The 1,233-nt window shown below is 39.4% G+C and overlaps 1 protein-coding gene across 1 annotated transcript; it reads left to right on the top strand.

Annotated features, from left to right (window-relative positions):
- Positions 1–551: 551 nt before the first annotated feature.
- Positions 552–909, top strand: LOC130855839 (cytochrome c oxidase subunit 7C, mitochondrial-like). The gene has a single exon (XM_057739851.1). The coding sequence runs from the start codon at positions 650–652 to the stop codon at positions 839–841; it is 192 nt and encodes a 63-aa protein (XP_057595834.1). The 5' UTR covers positions 552–649; the 3' UTR covers positions 842–909.
- Positions 910–1,233: the final 324 nt, after the last annotated feature.

The following is a 1,233-nucleotide window of genomic DNA, read 5'->3' as shown; positions in this document are numbered from 1 at the left end:
TGGGCTCCACAGAATAACTCTTAGAGCCACACACCAGACCTGAGAAGTGATTTCTCTTCCATGTCAGAACACAATCAGACTAGGGTGTAGAACACAGTTACAGGAGAGAAATAGGACCCAATGGCTATCAATTTAGGGTTTCCCACCTTTTGATAGAACGTCAACCCTACAATGTCATTATGAAGAGTGTTTTCTTAAAATCTTCCAGTAGGTAAGTTTGAAGATCAGTAGTCAAAATGAGAGTACAGAATAAACAGATAGAAAGCACAGTTTCATTTCAAACCATCTTTCGTGAACTTTAAGTAATATGTGCCTTGTGCAACTCATTGCAAGTGGAAGGAAATAAAACATGCACTGGATGCCTACCAGGTGATAAAGGTAAATCCAATCACTTCAACAGACACAACGTTGAAGCTTTGAGGTAGACGTTAAGACTTCCATGTTGAAGGTTTATTCCCTCAACTGACAGTTATTGAGTTTCTACTATGTGCTAATAATCCCTGATGAGAAAACTTTGAAAAGGGAATCTGTAGCCTTTCGGTCCTTGCACATAGGGGAACAACGTCGTGAGGAGAGGAGTGCTTGCTGTACTGCCACCATTTCTTCGGCCTTCAGTCTCTGCATCTTTCGCAGGGCTTCCAACAGCGCTATGTTGGGACAAAGCATCTGGAGGTTCACAACCTCTGTGGTCCGTAGGAGCCACTATGAGGAGGGTCCAGAGAAGAATTTACCATTTTCGGTGGAAAACAAGTGGCGGTTACTAGCTATGATGACTTTGTACCTTGGGTCTGGTTTTGCTGCACCTTTCTTTATAGTAAGACACCAACTGCTTAAAAAATAATCTGTGAAACAGATATGAAGAGGAGCATTTTAAAATGTGCCGTCTCTGAAAAAAGGAATCAAACTCTTGAACTCAGCATCCTAGATATGTTTGTAAATAAATTCATGGCATAAATCCTTAATGCCTCTTCTCTGAAATATGAAACATGATAATCGAGATGTGCTTTTTCTTTGGGTAATACTGCTTTATTAGTTCCTTAATATGTAAATGATTTGGCTTATTTCTTGGTCTTAAATTCTGAATTTTAATTTTTGATTCCTGGGTCAGGAATTTGTCTATAATTCATTATAAAAGAGAAATGCGGGGAAAAAAAGGGAATCTGTACTCTCAAACCACTCATCCTCTAATGTGGGGGAAACATGGACAGTGATGAAATAAGAAGGCAATTCAGT

The sequence above is a fragment of the Hippopotamus amphibius genome, chromosome 6, assembly GCF_030028045.1.
Source record: "Hippopotamus amphibius kiboko isolate mHipAmp2 chromosome 6, mHipAmp2.hap2, whole genome shotgun sequence".
Taxonomy (NCBI): Eukaryota; Metazoa; Chordata; class Mammalia; order Artiodactyla; family Hippopotamidae; genus Hippopotamus; species Hippopotamus amphibius.
This window is presented reverse-complemented; position numbering and strand designations above follow the sequence as displayed.

Bases quoted from the DNA above. Each gene is read 5' to 3' on its own strand.
- LOC130855839 (XM_057739851.1), top strand. From the start codon at position 650: ATGTTGGGACAAAGCATCTGGAGGTTCACAACCTCTGTGGTCCGTAGG.